The following is a 21,493-nucleotide window of genomic DNA, read 5'->3' on the forward strand; positions in this document are numbered from 1 at the left end:
ACTGAGCTCGCCTCGGTGTTGAGATCAGCGAAAGAGCAGCTCATTTAGGAATCATAGCTGTGTAATTGTTTGCTAATAGTCTCTTTTCACACTTTTTTAGACACCTAATTTGCAACTGATAAGGTTTTCCCCATTCCCTGATGGATTCATATTGTACCGATAATGGTTGTACTGTTTGATACTGCCAACCTATTGTTACTGGCTTTTATAGGTCAGACAGGAAATATTAAGTACTGAAAACATGGGTCGGCTCCACATATTTATTACTTGTACATTCACTTGTGCTGATTTATTTAAAAGCTCCCAGTGAGCCACCACACATTTAATTTCTGCTTTGTGTGTAGTTGCAGCCTAAGTGGGTACCAGTGGGCCGTAATTAATGATCCAGCAGTAGCAAGTTAAAACAAAGCTTTTATCCCTGCAAAGCTAAACATCACAAGGCTTTCATTACAGCCTGAATTTGAATTCTAGGTCTTTGGTGTCCACATATCTCAAAGTAGAGCACTAACACTTGAAAAATGGGGCAGATTCTGCAAAAGTGAAAGTAGTCTCTGGTGCAAACGTCACAGTTAAAATGTTAGATGTATTTATTTAGTTTTAGAAGCACCATATATTTGGTGTGTATCTGAATCATATCTACAGTGTCATCAGAGCTCACCGGGGCTTTAAATCACCTGAACATTTAATAGAGCTTGTCTGCAGTACTGCACTGGGAGCGAACTGACAGGGCGTACAATACCTATTAATCTACAGGAGCCAGTAATTGTTTTCTATTTTAAGACAAGCCGTATTCATAGATACTTCTCTGTAATTACTATTTTGGTTAGGGGCAATCTAGTTTAAGGGCTAGATTAAACAAATGTCTTAAATTTGATGGCCTTTTCTAATAACCTCTAGTGTGCTGTGAATAAATGTAGGAATCGTTTGAATCGATAACCTCTGAAAGGGTTTATAATCAGATGAAATAATATGTGATTTAAGTCTGGATGCAATATATCAGTCCAGCTCTTGTGGGCTTTTATTGAGTTTTTTCCATTTTAAAAAGAGAACTTTAAAAGGTTTGTCATCCATCAAGCTGATTTAAAAGCCGATCCTTGAAGAGTAACAGAGTTTATCTCCTGATGATTCCACTTGTATCAAGTAACTTATTCTCTGATGACAAACTCCTTTGTTAGAAAATAGCTTTTTTTATATCCATTATAAACATGAATCATGCGGTTTGATTTGACCGGAGGGTTCAGGGTGTTTCCATATGATACTTTATCAAAATAAAACCAATGTTTCAGTATAGTAAATATATCTTGCTTGGTATTATTTTTTTATTTACCTACCCCAAATAATGAAAAACTTTCTGAAAACACTTACATGACTTAGAATCTCACAAAAAAAGGAAAACCCTCTCAAGGAAACTACAATATGTGATACTGTCAGTAATTTGGCCCATGAAAGCAACACCAAGTAATAAACACAAGCAGCTCCCTGCTGTCAGGCAGAGCGGTTGTCAGGTTTATCTGGGAATACAGATGGAAACGTGCACATAATAAACTGTATTTCTCTTTTCTGTAAACGTATGTGTGAGTTTTATGAAGGTATTGTCTAAAAACCTGCTGGAGTCCAGATGAATTCTTGGGGCACACGTTTATCTCAAAAGCACAGAAAGAGAGTGAGCACGATCAGACAAGTCATCATTTTAGCTCGCTTTTGGGGAGAAAAGAGTTTATTTGCCTCTTGCAAGAAAGACTATCCATCCATCCACTTGGGCTTATCTGGATTCAGATTGTGGGAGCAGAGAGGCTCAGACCTCTCTCTCCAGCCACCTCCTGCAGATCTTTAACGGGAATACCAAGGCATTCCCAAGCCAACCAAGAGACATAATCTATCCTGCGAGTCCCGGTTCCGCCCCAGGGCTTCCTTACAGTTGCCTGAAACACCCCCTGAGGAGATCTTCACTACCCACAGGTCATGACCACAGGTGAGGGTGTGAACATGGATCGACCAGTAAAGAGAGTGCCTTGCAATTGAAACAGCTGTCTCTTCACCACAGAGACCACATCACTGCAGACGTCTCCCCGATCCGCCTGTCAGTCTCCTTCTCCATTACCTCTCTCGTGAACAAGAACCCGGCACACTTTTGGTGATGCATCAGTGGCCGCATCTTAGGCGGCTTGCACATGTTTGAATGAACTATTGATGCAGAAGTTTGTGTGTCATTTAGCTTGACTGACAGTATCAGGACTTCAGCGACAGAGTGCGCTTCACTGATCTTCCTGCTGTCTTATTGAGCATATAAGCCTCATCACCAAGGGCAAGAGCACAGACTGCTGAGCAGAATGGATGCAAATGGTTTCAAAATTAGCAGCAATATTCATAATGAAAAAGTGAGATTTTCTTTTCAATTTTAAACATTTCTGGAAATAGTTTTTACATTACTTATTAAAGCCTTTTAGCAGAATTAAGGAGGTAAGCCAGCTTTAAAGGGGAGCCGTAAAGATATGAGTGTTTTGCTATATTCCAGGTTTTGTTGAGGCACCATAACGGGGATGAGGGAAAACTTGCCAAGCACTTTGTACATTTAATGCACTTTCTCCTCAGAAAGTGGCCAGCATTTAATGCACATAATCCATCTTTGTGACGCGTGATGAGCATTACATGTGCGGAAGTGCAATCTGCAAACACTGTAAGTGCTTTATGCTATCCAGTGAAACAAATTTTATTAGATTAGCTTCAGTTCATTAATGGAACATTCAAAGAAGGTTTCATTTACACTTAAGTAAATACATTTGTGTTTGCGAAATGGCAATAAAGGCATACTGGATGATAAAAGGCTGTGTCCTTTTCTAAAAATCAGATGAAAGAAGTTTCAGAGCTTCGTGGTATTGCAACTTTGTTTTTAAAATGCACATCAAAGTTATACTACCCTGCATGCAACTTTATTTAGCAAATAAACGAAATCTGTTATTCATGAAATATGAAAAAGATGCAAATGGAATTTCATTTTGAACAATAGGACAAAAATAAGTGCTGACTGTAGTTCTTACAAATGGTCCTTATGGTCATTATAGGCTACCATCTCACAGCAATCAGAGGGTATGATACAGTTATGCTCAGGCAGTCTATAACACTATTTAAACTTGTCTAGATGTAGTATCTAACTGCACATGCCAATATCAAAAATACATTGCGTATATACAGTCAGACAGGCCTCCCAGAGATGATACGTTTTACATTGTGTGTTTCGTATTGCAGTAATATACCAAGCACCTGGCACAACGAGCGGTGTTGTCTGCACCATGGGTAAAAGTAATTAATTCATGCCCTGTCAACCCCACCCCGGACAGAGAAGGGTTTTATTCAAGCTTTAGTGGTCCTTCCAGACGGAACGTGACATGAACACAGGAGGACAAGACCGAACGGTCTGCGAGAATATCTTTGTTATGTCATAGTAGCTTGTCACCGAGCTCCTGCAATTCAGTTGATATGTGACTTGAACAGAAGGTGCAGCTGTTCCAGGATTTATTAGATAAATAAATAAAAACATATCACTGCCACTGCCTGAAGAAAGGGGGGAAAAAAGGACAAGTTCCAAATGCTCTGAAACTGCAGAACTGTGCTACCCTCTCAGATATAAAGTAAAACAATGAAAATAAAAAATGAACTCTTCCTCCATTTAGCTTTCTGAATGGATGTGTCGTGTTTATCAGCCGACTTTAAGCACGTTCTGTCTAAAAGGACCACAACACGAGTCAGTGCGTTTGAGGGTGTCGAGTTTCATGGGGCCATTTTTTTCAGTTTTGGAGTGTGCACGTGTAGGTTTGTGTGTATTTCTCTTTCCCACACAGATTTTTGGTGCATGCATGCTTGTCTTCTGTCAACACGCTGTAACTACCGATACCCCTTACAGAAGATACACTCTTGATGCTTTCAGCTGTAAATTTCCCTGTTCAGTTAGAGAAGTCAAAGACGCTTGAACGGTTGAAGACGGAGGAGTTGACGTTTGTCCTTCTTCTCACACCTCAATGATGTTGATTGATGGCACAGAAGGATGAAACTGCACACAACAAGAAACAGGGGAATCAATATTGTGGCTGTCAACTCTAAAATGTAGAAATGAGTTAATCGGTTAAGACAAATGCATTATTGGATCCCGAATACCTTGTTAGTGTTATTTAAAATAAAGACTTGTTTGGCTGAAGATTGAAACTGACATGGATGAGAAAAGAAAAAAGAAAATAAAGACATCTTTGTTTTCAGTACGTGTACTGTGCACGGGAGAAACTGCCTTTACTGCAAAGGCAGTTTCTTCTGAGTCTGTTGGTGATCGTCCCTGAAATCAAAGTGGAATCCAGACGAGGCGTCTTTCCATATGGCATACGTTTCGTGAGTACATTCAAACATAGTATACTACGTACACTACGTGCGTAGGTATAGGTGCAGTGTACGAAATAGAGCTGTTCCAATCATGGGCGTCAGTTTGATTTCAGAAGTGCTGGGGACATTTACCATAAACCTGAGTAAGGTTTGAAAAGTGCTGGGTACGAGCTACGCCCATTACTTCCGAATTGAGGTTTCATGATGAATAATAGGCATTGCTTATTATTATTATTATTATTTTAATATTGCTGATCATGGCTTACAGTTTAAGAAAACTCAAATATCCTATCTCAAAAAATTTGAATATTCTGGGAATATTAATCTTAAACTGTAAGCCATAATCAGCAATATTAAAATAATCAAAGGCTTGCAATATTTCAGTTGATTTGTAATGAATCCAGAATGTATGACATTTTTAGACTCCAGAAAAATAAAGGACTTTATCACAATATTCTAATTTTCTGAGAGAGTCCTGTAAACTTGTTTGTGTCGTTGTGCTGAACCACTTGCGAATATCCACGGTTACTTTGTGTTAACGGAGCAGCAGAGAGCAGCACTGGCTGGTGAAGGAAATGCGTGCTGGAAGCAGATCAGTGACGGACACTGGCTGATTTATGGTTCCGCGTTTTACCAACGCAAAGCGTACGGCGTAGGATACGCAGGGATGCGAACGTACGGTGCGCGACGCTGCGTAACCTGCGCCGTAGGCTACGCCGTCGATTTAACGCGGAACCATAAATCAGGCTTGACGCGCGCGCATTTGTCAGTTTTCTTTTCGTCTTTTCAACTGAGCATGAAGACACATAAAATGAGGGTGCAATGCTTATGCACCCTCGTAGAACCGGGCCTGCGGAACGCAACTTTTAATTCCCATTTCCCAAGCCCTACCTGGAGGTGAAGCTCGAGTCCTCCCGGCTGTCTGTCACACACATATAAAGATCGGGCACAGACGCAGCAGGTCCTGTTGTCCCGCCACTAAGAAGTGGTGGGGACAAATCTGCTCGTCAGACAAAGTGGTGGGGATGCGTTCTCAGCCCCAAAAATGGACCAACCTAATCTTTTACATGCCAACAAGCGTCTTACCGTTCCCACTACATCAACAAGTTGCCGACCGCTGTGTGTGAAGCGTCTAGTGTTCGACCATCCAAGTCCTTGCAGTGTTTCACAAAGACGCTATCGTCAATGTGAACGCACTTATCTGCTCGGAATAATAAGAGCAGGTATGCGTTTTGAAACGCTAGCTCTTTCTTTGTATAGAGGTGGAAAAGAATCGGGATGGATGGCCAGGAAAGACTGTACTTTTATCACTGATGAATGCCTGAAGGACTTTAGCTGGTTAAACACAGAGCTCTGACATGAAGGCAACCTTACTTACCCACCCAGCTATTATGCAACATGCAATGTTTGTTTTGTTCCATAGTTTGAATTTTTTTGGAGAAAATATTAGACTTTCGGTCACTGCAGGTGAGAATTCTATATTGTCGCTCTACAGGATCAAGCCTGTTCTCGTACAGTTCTCAATTACAAGTAATACTCCACACACAGCTGAAAAACCCTTCATTGTACTCACATGGATCCATTATTGTATAAAGAATGAAAAAAGTTGGCATAGAAATCCATTCAGACCAGATTTTCTGAGGTGACGGTTTCATCTCGATGCTCACCTTGCTCCTCAGCAGTCCTCCGCTGTGGTGCTCCGGCGTGCTCCTCTCTGACGATGGCTTGACCTTCTCCTTACTGTTGCTGGAGTCGTTGTCTTTTATGATGTCATACTGCCGACAGAAGAGGGCAATAACGGCTGCAAGGAGCAAAGAGATGTCCATGTGTGAAGCACACACACAACAGATGGAGACTCATTCACGAAGAAGCAACTGCCACTTACATGACACCACTTCCTGTAACCAGTTTCTATGAAATGCCACGTGGGAAATGAAATTAAGCTCCTTAGGGTGCAGGGTGGCTGTTCCTTTTATCTAAAAGCTTCTGAGATCATGGAGTTTGCTTTTTGGCTTTTTGTACTCTGCCGGATGCAGTTCTGCCTCCATTATGTCTAAAACGGGAAATCCACAATAAACTTCCTGGTGTCATTAACATCATGAATTCGTATGAAAAGATCCATTAATCATGCATACACTTGACATGCAGTTTTGGTAATGAGATCAGCAGAGCTTTGAGAAACTGTCATTGGATTGAAATGTTATCGTTGCTTCCTTTTAGTGTTGCGCTCCAGCGCGGTCCAATTAGTGAGATGTTGATGGTTCATATATGTATTCATTTGTTTCATGGGTATAATACAGTAACGTTTGTATGAGAAGCAATTTGTGTGTGTGTTTTTCAAAAAGGACTCACATTTTACTTAGTTGCAATGTTGTTTAATATTCAGAGAAGAAAAAGACCTACAAAGCGACACATCTCCTTAAAGGGGATCTGTTATGAATAATGTAATGTCTCTGTGCTTGAGAGCATACAGTTGGACATCTGATGTGACAGCTAAAATTACAAACTCTAAAATAACCCATCTCCATCACTTGGGGTTGGCTATATCATTATTTCATCACCCATTCAGATCTTCGAGATACCCTGACATTACAGACCCAAATCGGAATAGAATTAATCAGCTTCTTCATCTTAATCTCCACTAAACTCACTGCATTAGCTGCATCTCAAAAACGTGCCATGGAGCTATAAGACTTATTTTGTAAAAAGGTACCGTGTGCATCAGAGACAAGTGGTGAAAGAGTGGTTTAATCGTTCCCTGAAAACCAGCTGGTATGAGCAGAAAAAATAATAAGACGTGAATAAAAAGCCCCCTTTTCAGCCGTGTTGATAGAGCTCAAAGCTTTGGCCTTTTGGACTTTATGCCTTTAGTGTTTTTACCAAAGAATGTCAAACATATTTTATTAAAGCCTCAAAACTCTATTTTTATTTATCTACAATCTTGTAAAAAGAAGATGTATGTTTTAATTAACTCAGGGGTTCCCAAAGTGGGGGCCCACAATACATGCGCGGTATGAATGAATGAAAAGATGACAGCTTGGACACTGCCCTCTGACACATAATCAGAGGGACTGCTGGCCAAATGGCATAACAGGCAAATGCTTGGGGCCCCGACTCAGAAGGGAGGACCCGAGGGGCGACTAACTTTGAATCGCATCAATTTGTAATTCAAAGGAGAATTTTGCAATGACGGAGGTCGGCTGGCGGAGAACCCCCTAAAAAGGGGGCCCCGCCTCTACCACTAACGCTCCCTGCATTTTACTGGATGATGATGAGGGCGGGTCTTTCAAAATTAAGAGAAGCTATCCATCTAGCAGTAAGAAAAAGACAAATGAAAGAGGCAAAAAAGAAAAAAGAAAACAAACTTCCCCAAAAAACAGATGGAGCAACAAAAACAAAATGCATTAAGTAGGGCAAATCAAATATAAGCTAATTTAAATTACAGCAGCTCAGTCTGTCCTGCTCAGGTTGAGTGTCACAGTAAAGACTCCTACATTCAACTTTACTCAGCTAGGAGGCTGAAAATAAAATAGACATCCTGGACAAATCCCCTTCTTCAGCTTTCAAATCAAACCGGGGTCCAGTTAAGTTTAACTGTCCAGCTAAGGATGCTAAGTAATAGAATTAAGTGACAAGACATTTAGAAAATGTGCTACTAAGGTATATGGATGGAAATAATTGTGTATTGTGTGCCAGTGGTGTTTATGTTTTATTTTGAAACAATACAAATGTTCACTAGTTAAAAAAACGTTGTTCAGTGTTGGATTATTTACTATAGGCCTATTAAGGTTTATTAATTAGTTGGAGGGGCCCCCTGTGAAATATTGCCTAGGGCCCCAAAAGACTCTCGAATCGCCTCTGAGCACAATGGACAGGTTTTTTGATGGGACTTGTTCATGTTTTTTAAACACATCTTGCATTGCAAAAAAATGCAAAGATATTCTTATACACCAAAGGGGGGCCCGCCGGAAAAGGTTTGGGAACCACAAAATTAACTTAACTTGAGAAATTTGTGGTCACAAATATGTTTTAAGTTTCCACGGACAACCAGCATGGGAATACTTCCAGGCAATTATTTGGTTGCAGTCTGAAACGTCACCAACAGATATCACTAAATGCTGCATTCTGCTCATTTAAATGTTAAAAGGATTTTTCTTTTTTTTCTTTTTACTCTAACTACTTACAGTACATAGTAAATAGATTTTTGCAGGCAAAGCATCTAAAAACTCTACAAAGATGTACAGTTTATTGCAAGTTAAAGTAGCGTAGATTGCACAACCATTTAAAGTACACTACTTTTAGCACAGCACAAAGGTCTTTAGCCCCTCCGTCTTGGGGGTTGTCAACATGGATGTTAAAGTCTCCCACATTTATTAAACACTCGTAATCAACACATATTACAGACATCAGTTCATTGAAATCATTGCATTGTGTTTTGGAGGACCCGTTCGCTGAACAGCCAGATATTCCAAGGAGTCCAATTATCTGAGCTTTTTACACTTCAGTGAATCATGAAACAGGGTGGCGACCCCTCCCCCTCTCTTATGCTCTGTACTTTCACTTAAAAAACTAAAGTTGGGGGCCGTCGACTCTATCAAACTGGGGGTCTCACTCTTTTCATCTAACCATGTTTTGGCTAAGAATGTCAAGATTATGCTCAGTCATTGAATTGTTGATTAAAAGTGTTTTTCCTGACAGAGATCTCATATTTAAGTGACTTAGCAACTGCTATTATTCTTGTGGAAAGTTATGATTGACAAGGAACAAGTGTTAATGTTTGTATTCTGTTTCTAATCTTGTTATCTTTTCTTTTTCTATGACCTATCAGCACAGAGGTTTTACAGCGTTCTCTCATGGGGGGGCCTAGCTTTTCGTGGAAAGAGTCACTGCTGGTAATATATCATACTGTTATCATACTTATACTTGTACTTAAAAGAACTTTTGCAGTGGTTTTATTTAATCAAAGTCTTTTCATCACTATACAAAGGCTTTTCATTACACATAAAACATGTTTTCGCCTCATCTAAGAGAAAGAAAGTGGGGGAATTTATCATCAAATTGTTATTCATTAAAGCAGATGGGATTGTGTCATATTAAAGCCATTGCATAACTTTCTTATGCATCATGTTTTTTCAAGCGCACATCATGCAAAGCACGGATAAAGGATCAAAGAAATGAACATATTCCATCTTAAATGAACAAAGCAGAATGGATGATGTGAATCCGTAAATGTGCCATCCATTGTGAATATGGGACATGGTATGACTGTTCTCTCACTCCCACTTTTCACCAGCCTCCGTGTTGCTTTAGTTTCTCTCATTAGTATTATTTAACATCTCACTCTGGCTCTGGTGGGTGGGAAGCCCTGCTTCTGACAGCCTCTGAGACAAGCCACATCTCCCTGTGTCTCTGCGCGTCTTTAATCAGCACACTTCCATGAAGGACGAAAACCTCACGACTGGGGCAAGACTTCAGATGGAGAGAACTGGATGTTGGTTTGACAACAATGTTGTTAAAGAGCCCAAAAGGGGAAGAATCTTGAGTTTTATTTTGCAGATAATTCAACCATTTTATTCTTCAAAATCAATTAACTCTGTATCCCTAGTGATAAGGAGGTTATTGATTACTGAGCCAGTTTATTGATGTCCCTGCAAGATTGTTTTAAATCTCTCAGGTGCACATTTTTATCCTTCATCACATTACTGATAATGAACATTCTGCAGGTCCAGTGGGTGAAAAAAAATCTATTCCTAATTTAACTTATTTTGCAGTTTTTAATGCTGTTTGATCTTATCAACACAAACTGATGGTCTGAATCATAATAGACTTTTAGAAATTTCTCATCTGGCTGCTGTATTAAAGCGGCTTTTTGGCAAATTATATAGATAGACTGAGTTTTATATCAACTTATGTGGTGAGGATTTATACCACATTTGCATTGTTTGGAGGAACTCATGAAACAAGAGAGTATCAAACTACATGGACAAGTTAGAGTAAACTAGTTGGAGAAAGACGCAATAAGGAGGAGAAGCTACTTAGTTTGTGTTTTCTCTTTCTAGCGGATTCTTTTATTTTGTTTTTATATAATTTTAATTCTCTTGGTGTTCAGCACTTTGCCTAACTGTGTTGTTTTTAAGGGCTTTATAAATGACATTTATTTGAGTTGCTTGTGTTTTTGTTTGAGTTACAGAGATGGCAGATGTGACCTGTTTTCTTCGTGGCTGTGATGACACATATTTTGAGTTGTCTCAAAGTCTCAAAGACAACCCAAGTGTGGAGTTTCACATTATTTTAGCTCTGCCTCCTCTCTTGAATTACTCTTAGGTTAAAAACATTTACAGCTGAATTGCCCCGTTTTAAAAATAGCTGCTGATAAAATTCAGTGGAGTCGCCGGGGATCGTTGTTTATCATTAGCATAATGCTAAATGCTGTATCAACATATTCATAGATTCCCCTTCTATTGAATGAGAACAAAGGTGAGAACCATACCCAGGTCCTTTTAACACTGTCAGAGTGTTTTTTTGTTTTATTCATTTAATGTGGTTAAGAAAAAAATAAACTTTGAAGTGGAACGTTGTGAGAAACACTTGAGTTTTTGGATGAACTCTGTAATGCTGGACGTATCACTACAGTACCAACCTGATACTGTACATGTATTTCTTAGACATGTGCGCTACCAACACAATCAAAATAAAAATAAATAAATAAATGAATGAATTGATAAAATGTAATCATGATACAAAACATTTTTGAGTTTCAAGTGTCAGTAGATAATAAAACTTCAAAAGAAAAAAATATATTTTCGGTGTGTTATTTTATATATCAGGCTTCAAAAGGGTTAAAATTAAAGTAATATCAAAGTACATGTTTCTGTGTCTCAATAACTTAGGAAACACTAGAGCTATCAGTGTTAAATGTATTCTACCTAGTTTTTTCCTTGAAAATTCAACTAAACTTTTTTGTTTGAAACATTTTAAGACACAAATTAATTTGCATTAATCAAGATTTAACAGTTAAAAAAAACAACTATGGAAAGTAGTACAGGAAACTGAAAATCAACAAATAACTTATTATTCTGCTTGTTGGTCCTGATCGCTTTGTGAATTATTATTACGTGCACGCCTCTAACGTAGGAACTTACCTGCCCACATGACTAAGACCACCACAATTATGATCATCTCTCCCGTTTGTAGATGTCGAGACTTATCCAGGCCTTGCACCGTCGGGTCATCTAGGAGAGAGAGTACAGTCAGCAAAGCTGTAAATGACACTTAACGAATATAAAGTACTGAGAGTTCTGTCCTTCCATCTTCTACGTGGACTTGACAGTCTTGAAACTCTTGAGATATATTGGACATTAAAATGCAGTCCATGCAAGCACTTCTATTCATCTGAAATAACTGTCTTGACAGGGCTCCTTGATAATGGACATTTAACTTGAATTGTGTCAGAATGGATTCACAAAAAAGGACACCGTATTCATAGCACATGACTATTAGTAGTCAGAAAATGTGGTGGACTTTACCACATAACGCTCTTGTAAAATTAATGCTCCTTTAAGTGCATTGACTATGCGCCTATTTCAGCTCTCTTCCAGAGCACCACTCTTTCTAATTGCCCTCTTTAGCAGATCAGCTTGTCAAGGAACTGGCCCACAGTGCCAGTCTGTCAGCTCTCTTCATACGTAGCCGTTACGGAGAGGGAGTGGGGTTTCTGGTGCTGCCGTAGCTCTTCAGCGCAGGGTGGACGGCGTACGTGAGTGGGTAGAGGAAAAGGGCTCACGGCACATCAAAACATAAGTGCATGGATACATGCATGATGCTTCTTCAAGGTGATTATTTTAAATTTGTCTGTATGAAAGTAGGAGTACATTAAACTGCCAAACTGAGAAGCTGATTATGAAAGTTGATGTACAGGTAGTTGAACTCATTTAGCATTTTATAATCAAAAGTGAAGCCCTTCTCACGTTGCTGCTTGAGTAATAAGTAAACATTTAGATAAAGAAGGAAAAATTTATTAAAACATGCATTGGAACAATTCAAAGGAGTTCTGAAATTCTACAAAATTTTTAAGGAACATCATCACTGCGTCATCACTGATGCTACTGTGATGTCAGACAGGATATAAATAGGAGCAGAGCTCATCATTCCATCAGTTCCATCACTTACAATCGGATCGCTCCTGTTGTTCAACAGTGACAGGTTCTTGTAAGACAGACAGAGCTTGCTGATAAAGAGAGGTATTTATTCAGATTAAACAGAATTCTGCAAAAGATTTCTCCAGTTTACTAAAAATGGCAACTCAAATATCAATGTTTCCTAACAGGAGTGATTTTGGTCAGGAGAGGAGAGGGACGAAACATGAAAACTGAACGGTTCTTGTGGAACAGGCTGAAGTCGTCTGGGTCAAATTCATGGATTCAAACTCCAAAATAGACCAACTCTCAAGGGACTTGCAAGAAACCCGCCAGAAACCCCTGAGGGAACTGTATATTAACCAGGGTAAAGACAAAAAGAGGGAGCTTGAGACAATGCACACACACACACACACACACACACACACACACACACACACACACACACACACACACACACACACACACAACTGCTGCAGAGAGACTACGATGGCATACAAGTAGCTCATGCTGTCACCGACCAGATGTTTTTCTAGGGAGATCCAGGTGGGAAAAGAACAAACCGAGGCTCTCCAGCAAGAATTGGACACCGTCCTGAATTCATACCAGGAGCTGAAACTAAAATATGTAAGTGATGTCCTTGCAGTGAGGCAGCAGGCTGAAACGGTTCAACATGAACTCCAGAGAGAAGCAAGGTCTCATGCAGAGAAAGTGCTGCATGACCAACGGCTCATCAACGACCTGAGAGCCGAACTGGACGCTCTCCATCAACGCACGGAGCCGGAGACGGCTGTCCTTAACCTTTAACCAAGTGGAGCTGCAGCAGATAAATGTTTCGGACGAAGAGCCTACTTTTAAGTATGGAGCTGAGGTTTACACATCAAGAAAGGAGGCAGGAACACTTCCCCAGCAGTTTGACGAAGAAATTGAGGCTCGTGCAGAAATGGAGATGAAGGAGGGCCGTGCTGGATGCTCTCTATCAGTAGATGCAGCAGGAGACAGACATCCTGCAACAAGCCTGGGGTTGTCTGGGGAAACCGTCTCAGAGAATGGAGACCTCTCTGATCCTGAGCCTATAAGACCAGGTCTCAGAGAAAACCCCTCCCAAAGACAACAAACAAAACCAGGGGCCTCATTTAAAATGGACTGCGTAGGAGTCATACTAAAAGTGCACGTACGCTCAAAAGCCGAAAATGGCGGGCGCAAAAAAAAATCCGGATCTATAAAACCGCGTGCACGCAGACTTCCACGTAAGGTTCTCTTTATAAATCACAGTCCAGCTGGAAGGCTGCGCACGTGAATCCGCCTGGTATCCCTCCCTCTACACGCCCACTTTCTACCGAAAATGGAATCATTTTGCATATGAATGAGCCTGCTGAGCATGCGCAGTGGCTTCCTGCAACCTGTTTGGCTTCAGAATGAATGAATGAACGTGTCGAGCCACCGTGCCACTGAATTTCACTGAGATCTGAGATCTAGATGTTGTTGATGAGGAGGAGGACAGGAAAACCACATTATTTTGTGGTCACAGTAAAAGTAGAAAAATAAATAGTATAAAATAAAGCGAGTGAGTGGCAGCACGCCGTTGCTGCGCGGAACGCCGTGAGTTCCCCGGTGCAACAGGGGGACACACGTCCCCCCGTCTTTTCAAAATCATGTTTATTTTCCCCTTACTTTTTACAGTTTAAAAACTAACGGTAGACTCAGCCTTAAATTGCAAATTATCAAGACACTGTATGAAAGCGATACGAGAACGGCCCCGCAGCCCCGCTTCACCCCCGCTCCCCCTCCTCCCCTCCCGTCTCCCCTCAGAGCTGCTCAGGGCGGGTTTATGGTTCTGCGTCACCAACGCAGAGCCTACGGCGTAGGTGCGCGTCGCCGCGTACCCTTCGCCGTAGGCTCTGCGTCGTTTTAACGCGGGGCCATAATTTAGGCACCATACACCCGCACCTAAAGGTTTCACGCGCCCGTAAAACTCATATATATGAAAACAAATCTGAGTCCCTTTAGGGAAGAAATGAGGGGTTCCGTGGGGCTCCCTAAACGCAGCCCCTCATTTGTTCTGTCCTAAGCGGTGAAGGAGGTTCCCGGCGTGTCCTGCACCGCGGCTGCAGCTCCAGCAGCACCAGAGTCCTGACTGACAGCTTCACACACAGAGGAACACGATCAGCGCTATATTATTTTATTTTATTATTTTATTATTTTAAGTCTGATATATTTTGTGATAGGCCTATGTGATGACATTATTAAGAGTATGACATGAATCTGGCTTCATTTCACCAGCTCAAACCCTGCGTCGCCAGTTCCCCGTGTCTTAAGTAAATTCTTACGGGAGGGTCCTAGTTGCCGTAAAGATAAGCAGATTTTTCGGTTAGTTTTTTCTTTTTAGATCCGAGGATTTGCGTAGAAGGTGGCTTCCGCAACTTTCAGGCGCTTTTTCTGCGCAAGCAAGCTTTATAGATGAGGCCCCAGGTCATTATTTCAAAGAATCAGACAGTCTCTGGGTTTGAGGAAGCCCAAAGCTGACAGAGTGCCACCCAGGTTCACGACACACTTCTCAAAGATTTATATGGACGTATTTGTGGCTTGAATAGACTTTGAGTCTTGAGTATATACACTGTGTATACTTGTAAATTATTTTATTTTATTTATTTTTTGCTTTATTGGTCACTTCAACTCATACATTGGTTTATGGATTCTTGATTGCATGTATATTTGTAAATTTACACTTATTTTTTGTTGTTGCTTTATGGCTTTTTGCCACTCTGAGTAGACGCAGCTAATGATCAAATAATCAGATGCACGCAGGCAACACAAACCTTCCTGTTTCACTCGGAGCCAGCCATCTGGCTTTGACCGACTCTGTCCTGTGAAAGTCACTCTAGACTCTGCACGCTCAAATATCTTCCTTTATTCACATCGTATTAGTAATTAAAATGTTTGGGATCATTAGCACATACGCTGAATGTAAATGTAGCGATGTGATGCAGTAGGTTACGTGCCACAGAGGAAGCAAAATCCCCAGTTGACCTGAATAACATCCCACTGCTGCCTCATACATATTTCATGATGGCACCACGCTTGAGTCTGCGGTGTGATTCTTTGCTTCTGCAGAGCGAGCCGATTGTTGCGCCTCCGCTACACCAAAGATTTTGTGCTGAAATAATTACTCATGGAGAATCCCACGATGGTGACTGTGGCACTGAAGTGTCAGAAAACTCTAACAAGACATCAGAGATCCTGTACTGGTGTCACAGCAACACTGCGTCTGACTCATTCTTCTCCTGACAGTTCAGTTGGGTTATTTTTTTAAAAGAGATATATCAGTATTCCGTGACATCTTTCAACTTTTTTTGTTCATGAGAAAATATTTGATGAAATCTGCAATGGATATATGTGTCTATCTGACTATAGACATATAATATCACACACAGACAAGTGTAAAGTGCAACAGTTTAAAGCTACACATATTTGACTTTCATCTGGGTGCTTTTTATCGGAGAACCCAGGTGTAGAGAGACAACTTACATCTCTTTTAAGTATCATGCAGTATTAGTGTCTATGGAAATCACCTACATCAGTTTCCATGCTACTTTCACTGTGAAAATGTACATTACACTCATAGACATTATTCAAAGGTGTGTAAGATGTGGTGACATCTGACTGCTGTATAAAAGAAGCACAATGTTTGTTTTTTGTTCAGATATTCCAGATGCTGCAAAGAAGAAAGGTTCCTGGTTCAAATCTCCCTGTCTTGTTGCTTTGTGCGTTTTCTCCAGAAACACCAGGATCCTCCAAAAAACGTCTGAAGTTCACATACTGTACGAGATTCACTGGAGCTTGAAAAGTCACCTTTCCTGAGAACTGGTGCATTGTGTCATCGTAGTGACCATGGGTCGGTCTGAAATAAAGTTTGTAGCAACATTAAAGCAACAAATACTGTACACAATGAATGAGCATTCAAGTTCCCAAGAGTAAGGCGATAAAATTTGAAACGATTGGGTTTTAAAACCAGGGCAGGAAGAGTCAGCTTGCCTGGCGTTAGATTTATGGAAAGACACTGATTGCTTCAACGCACCAAACAAACTCCTCTGAAGCTCATCCAGTGAATGGGCTGTTTTTCTGACCCACTTGGATGACTTTGGGCTACAAATCCTCATTAATGTTACCTTGTAAATCTTTCCAAGTCCGCGCTGGGCGTAATCATTTTCACTCAGCACTTTGGGATACATCGATGGTTACTCGTTTTTCTCAAGTTAATTTCTTTCAACTTAAAGAAGAACACCAAGACAAAGTAACACCATTTCCTTTGGATATTTAATGCGAACCAAAAGACAATGAGCGTGATGTCAGATCCTTTATTAAAGTAATGGATGGGGCGCAGGCTCCGTTGTTGATCTAGATTTAGTTTCTTTCAGTTTTACTTTTGGGAAATCTTGCCAGCTTAAATAACGGTATCAAACCTGAGTCAGCCAAAGCCATTTATGATTCCATTGCATCAGACCTTCTAATTGTCACAACCTCGACCAGATGGTAAAAACTACAAAGGATTGAATAGTTTCATGTGTCTCTTCAGATCTGTCTCAAAAACGCTTCTTTTTGAGGCTGGCCATGTGGATATAAATGAACTAATGGAGAAGAGACTTGCACAGTACTTTTTCTTCTAAAAAAAAAATAATCTTCTCAGTTACATACATGTATTTTAGAAAGTGAGTGACTTTCTCAAGACTATGCTGAAGCAGAAATTGAGATCTGCTGCACTTATAATCTCAAACTAATTGTCCCCCCCCCAGAATCTTTGAGTTTGCATTGACTTCAGAACCCTAAATCCACGATCTCAAGCATAGACAGAGGATCACAATATGTCCTCTTTTTAGTGTTTTAGAGTCTGGAACAAATCATCATGGGGATGAGATGTCAGTGTATTGGTGTGTGGAGGAAAACAGAACTACGAGAAGCTTATGGGGTAACACCCCTTCATCCCCACCTTCACCTGCAGCGAGGCTGTGAGAGGACACGTTCACATACTTGCGCTTGTTAGCAATTTACTGTGTCTCATTTGCAGTGTCAAGGTTCATTAAAAGGATTTAAGAGTCAGAAGAGGCTTCAATCCAAAAGCAAGAAAATTGTCTGTAATGGGCTGCTTCTGTCTGCGCCTTGGGGAAAAAGGCCTTCAGCAAATCACGGAATTAAAAGCAAAGGATGGTGTTATGTAACAGAGTGAAACCTGAGAGAGAGAAAAAGTCTCAAATGACTTTTGTGACTTTATCCATTAAAATGCATTAAACCACGTTTTCTGGCATGTTGTGGAGGATGGACTCTGAATTTATGTGGGTGTTGAGATGAGGTGATTGTAGGGGAAAGTCTGTGACAGCCATCACTCCTTGTCTTTTCAATTCCAGTGGTTCTTGAAAAAATTCGGAGTGCTTTTCGGCTCTGTATCCTACGTCAGTATGAATCCATAAAAACACTTCAGCCGTTTCTTCAGGAGCATTTGTACTCAAGTCAGAATTTCGGAGTTCCAAGTCAACCGTTTCAATTTGAACGCCCTCTGAATTGCAACTAGGAACGGAGCACCGTTCCGTTTTTCTCAGTGAATGTGTTACTACAAGCCTCATCACTGTCCATTTTTCTCGTCTTAAAACCCATTTTTATTCCTTGGCTTTCAACCCTGCAAGAGACTCTGCTCCTGTTTCAGTGTTTTTATGGTTGGTTTTTAGTTATTGTTTTATTGTTTTTAATTAGTTTTAAAAACAATAAACAATTATTTTAGTATTTATTTCTTGTAAATTGTCTTTGTTGTTGTTTGTTTTAAAGTGCTTTATAAATAAAGTTGAGTTGAGTTGAGTGGAATTACTTTGCTGTTTGTCTGTGCTAAATACAGCATGCGGTGTTGCCATGAATTCGTATAACTAACAAAGGCTACCGGCAGAAACAACTAGCAAAGTTGTCTAGGAAGATTTATGTTTTCAAAGACTTGGCAGCGACTTGGGTGTTTTGTCTTTCCCAGTTCCAGTTTCCAACTTCCAAAACAAAAGAGTAAACAGGCATTTCAGAAAGCTCTAATGTTTTCCTCATGTGATATTGGGGTACTTGAAGACATTAAAGACAGATTCGACATGACACAGTCAAAATATTTTGGAGGTGCACGTTGGGCGACGCAGAGGTCTGCAGAGAGGCTGTCGATGGAGAGGCTCAGTCGTGACGCTCTTGATTCGATGGATTACCATAAATCAGGCTTAAGAGGTTGAGCTGCATTACCACTATAAAGTCTGATTTGTTCCACCAGGGCTTCCCTCTGTCACCAATTCTTTTCATAACTTTTACGGACAGGATTTCTTGACACAATCAAAGAGGGGAGGGGGTCCAGTTTAATGATGTCCAGTTTTCATCTTTGCTTTTTGCAGACAGTATGGTCCTTTTGGCATCATCATGTGAGGATTTTCAGCTTTCTTTGGACTGGGATCGCAGCTGAATACGAAGCAGTGTAAATGTAACCGGCCCCTTTCAAATCTGAGACCATGGTTCTTAGTCAGAAAAGAGAGGAAAAAGACTTCTTCAAGTCGGGAGTGAGTTGCTGCCACAAGTGGAGAAGTTTAAAGTACCTTGTCTTGCTCCTGTTGGAAGAATGGAGCAGGAGCCTGGTGCTCTTCCAGTTGCTCTTTGTTCCTACCTTGAAGTGGAGGTAGTGACTGAAGGAACAAGATCCCAGGTACAAGCAGCTGAAATGTTTTCTCTGCAGGGTGGCTATAGGCGAATTCATCCCATGCTACTGAGCAGATCCAATGAGAATGGTTGCAGTCCCATGGACACTCAAATTGCTATTTTCAATTCTATTTTCAACTCCAGTCACAAAGCTACTCAAAGATGCCACTTGGGAGTGAGATTAGTCTGCAATTTCATGTATAAAGTAACATCCACAAGTGCCAGGACCCAAGGCTTTCCCCTAGAACACCACACTGTGGTAAGCTGAAAAATATTAATCGCCTTTCCTTCGTGTGTTTTTAATGTTGTGGCTGACGGTCAATAACAGGACAGAATGAAACATTTATGGCAAATATTTATCAAGGCAGACGTCACTCAGCCTGATGGAAAACACACTTTAAAAAAAGCAGCGTACCTTGGTTGGAGCTATTGGAAGGGAAGCGGTCTGACTTCTTCAGGGTGCGAAAATGGACTTTCTTGCTGGCTTGGCTTTCCCCGTACAGGCTGATGGACTGGACCTGGATGATATAATCAGTCTCTTCCTCCAGGTCCCAAAGAACACAAGAACGGCTGGTGGTGTTGACCTCCCGAATGAATCGCTGCATGTGTCCATCCTGCCTCTAGATATTGGAAAAGGAACAGAGAGCAGCAGAACTATTGAGTGCTTCCAGCAGTGATCAATACTCGGGGCAATGAGGTGATCAGGGTGACCACACAAAGACCAGCACTGCAAAAATGGATCGTTAGAAAAGACATTGTTTTAGCTTGAAAGTGTCATTGCCCTGCTTCATTAATTTCGACAGGGAAGTGTTTAAATCAGTAGAGTATCACTCTCCAAAGTCATGAAAAGGGCAGAAACAGTCAGACTCTTTCACAGAGCGCATGCCAATGTGATACAGAGGTGACCAACCAGAAAATATTCAGGGCTCGGGAGAACAACATGCTGAGCACTTTAATTTATTAAGGGTTGGTACTTTGTTTTGTCCGTATTGAGAAGGATCTTAAAGTTGTGGAGTCAGTTTTTTAACTAATTTAAAGTCTGTGGGCTTTATGAGGGAAGATCTCAGACTTTATGTCTGACCTTTCCCAAGGCTTTAGGAGCAATTAAGACCTGCGAGAACTGCTTTACCCACAGCATTCAGAGCTCTCTTCTCTCTGCACTGCCCATCCGCACCTAGATTGGCTTTCGGCCAGATCCCTTATGTGTATTTTATGACTTTACTTGACTGAGTGGTCTAAAGAGAGGAAAAGGAGGGGGAAAAAAACATGTTTGTGCCTGTAAACAATGAATAATGTTATGATTAAACTCTTACATACACTCCAGGGAGTTATGAGTGGTGTTTAGATGCAGCTGCCTAGCATGATGAAGAGCCTCGAGCAGCGAGGGTGCTCGGTCACACTGAATGAAAAGCAAAGTTAAATGGCTGCATAATGCTTTGAGCTGCATGGAGCATAAATGTGATTACAATGCAGCAACATATTGCGTTCTGTCATTCAGTGGTAGCCATCATTGCTTTTCCTATTTTTAAGCCTCAAATCTCTTCATCCTTAAAATGCAGGTTGGCAACTTTGTTTTCAATTGACTAATCATTCCTGACATGTTTTATTCTGACTCCAGGCTTCAGTCAGCCTCGAACAAAGCCTTCAGGCTTTTTTTTTTCTTAAACTACCCAATCTGATTTTACCAAATCCAGCTTTATTGTCCATTGACTCAAAAAAAACTCTGGAGTGATTGAAAATAGCAGCTGCACCGCCATCATTTTGGATGTTTTTTTTTTTTTGGTATGCAGTAAAGCTCAATTTCAAATCGTAATTATTTGAGGGGCTTCTGTTAACCTTTTTCATGGCTTTCCTGATCACATCAAAAGTTAATGAATTACCTGTTGGGAGATGGAGAAGCCAATTATTATGTCCCCCTCTGGAACCTCCCAGGATACAGTTGCCGAGTCGGCTCGCAGATGCATGACAGACACGTTGACAGGAGCTGGTGGCCGGTCTGGACAAAGAAAATCACAGAAATGTAAACAGCAATAGAGAGGTCTGTTTCAAAAAAGAAGATGTGGCAACACAAAAGCTCTGAAAATAGCTGTTTGAAAATGGCTTTTAAAGTGTAACAAAACATACTAGACTATGGCATGCCTGTAATTTTGTAAAGTACTTGATATCTTCAATTTCACAAAAGAAACTATTAGAAAATGTATGAATGGATGAAATAGAAAGGATTTGTGTCACAATCCTGTTCACTCTGGCCATTTCAGAAATATGTGTTCTTGTGTGCATTTCTG

At 40.7% G+C, this 21,493-nt stretch overlaps 2 protein-coding genes across 2 annotated transcripts in view; one reads left to right on the forward strand and one right to left on the reverse strand.

The window, feature by feature from the left end:
- Positions 1–19,029, forward strand: part of si:dkey-71h2.2 (low density lipoprotein receptor adapter protein 1) — an 84,845-nt gene extending 65,816 nt beyond the window's left edge. The window contains exon 9 of the mRNA XM_061747096.1: positions 18,911–19,029. Within this exon, the coding sequence (XP_061603080.1) occupies positions 18,911–18,941 (31 nt within the window). The 3' untranslated portion in view covers positions 18,942–19,029. The remainder of the gene's footprint in view (positions 1–18,910) is intronic.
- The window catches only part of fndc4a (fibronectin type III domain containing 4a), a 30,675-nt gene continuing 11,652 nt past the window's right edge, over positions 2,471–21,493 (reverse strand). The window contains exons 2-6 of the mRNA XM_061747097.1: positions 21,089–21,204; positions 19,624–19,828; positions 11,511–11,600; positions 6,036–6,169; positions 2,471–4,048 (exon numbers count right to left, since the gene is read on the reverse strand). Of these exons, the coding sequence (XP_061603081.1) occupies positions 4,007–4,048; positions 6,036–6,169; positions 11,511–11,600; positions 19,624–19,828; positions 21,089–21,204 (587 nt within the window). The 3' untranslated portion in view covers positions 2,471–4,006. The remainder of the gene's footprint in view (positions 4,049–6,035; positions 6,170–11,510; positions 11,601–19,623; positions 19,829–21,088; positions 21,205–21,493) is intronic.

Source organism: Cololabis saira, chromosome 18, assembly GCF_033807715.1.
Source record: "Cololabis saira isolate AMF1-May2022 chromosome 18, fColSai1.1, whole genome shotgun sequence".
Taxonomy (NCBI): Eukaryota; Metazoa; Chordata; class Actinopteri; order Beloniformes; family Belonidae; genus Cololabis; species Cololabis saira.